Raw genomic sequence first — 830 nt, forward strand, 5'->3', positions numbered from 1 at the left:
ACACCGTCCGCCATTTTCCCAGGAGGCATTGATACAGCATCTTCTGAATTTCATCGTTGCAGACGATCAGGTTGGTCAAGCACTTTTAATGTTTGGTATTAGTCTAACCTTCTTTGTAGTCTATAAATGTTGTTGAATGCCCAGAATTTCGACAGCTCCTCTTGCTTTTACGTGAGGACCTCGAGGACAAAGACATTCCCCGCTGAACGAAGATGCGTGAATCCATTATCAAGGCATGGCATGCGTATTTCAAGGTCCTAAAACAGGAATTAGCAGTATGTTGTTTCAATTGACCGCTTTGTTTCCTTGTATTCACTGTTCGCTCTAGGATGCGCCAGGACGAATTTCCTACACGGTGGATATTTGGTCAAAAAAAGCTCGGTACCCATACCTGGCCATTACCGCACATTGGATACATAGAGACAAGTCTACCAAGGGTCTTCAGCTGCGTTCTACACTCATCGCATTTCACCATCTTCGAGGAAGCCATAACGGGAAGAGGCTAGCAAGGATTGTCCTCCATCTCTTGGACCGAGTTGGGATCACAGTCAAGGCACGTCTAAGTTTCATTTTCTTTCCCTTTTCTACTTTATGCTTACGTGCACAGGGAGGCCATTGGACTCTTGATAACTGCTCGCTCAACAATGCTTTCCTCAGAGAACTCGAGTTACTTCTACGCCCTCGCGATGTTGAATTTAATCACAAGGAAAATCATATAAGATGCTTCCCACACGTTACCAACATATGTTCGAATCACGTCATTGATGCATTTACTGATATCACCCTGGTAGATGATACAGGGGGATTCATCACATCCGCGGGGATCCTCA

At 44.9% G+C, this 830-nt stretch overlaps 1 protein-coding gene across 1 annotated transcript in view; it reads left to right on the forward strand.

The window, feature by feature from the left end:
- Positions 1-212: 212 nt before the first annotated feature.
- The window catches only part of LACBIDRAFT_326637 (uncharacterized protein), a gene marked incomplete at both ends in the record, with an annotated part of 1859 nt that continues 1241 nt past the window's right edge, over positions 213-830 (forward strand). The window contains 2 exons of the mRNA XM_001880263.1: positions 213-275; positions 608-787. Coding sequence (XP_001880298.1) covers positions 213-275; positions 608-787 — 243 coding nt within the window. The remainder of the gene's footprint in view (positions 276-607; positions 788-830) is intronic.

The sequence above is a fragment of the Laccaria bicolor genome, genomic scaffold (assembly GCF_000143565.1).
Source record: "Laccaria bicolor S238N-H82 LACBIscaffold_10 genomic scaffold, whole genome shotgun sequence".
NCBI lineage: Eukaryota > Fungi > Basidiomycota > Agaricomycetes > Agaricales > Hydnangiaceae > Laccaria > Laccaria bicolor.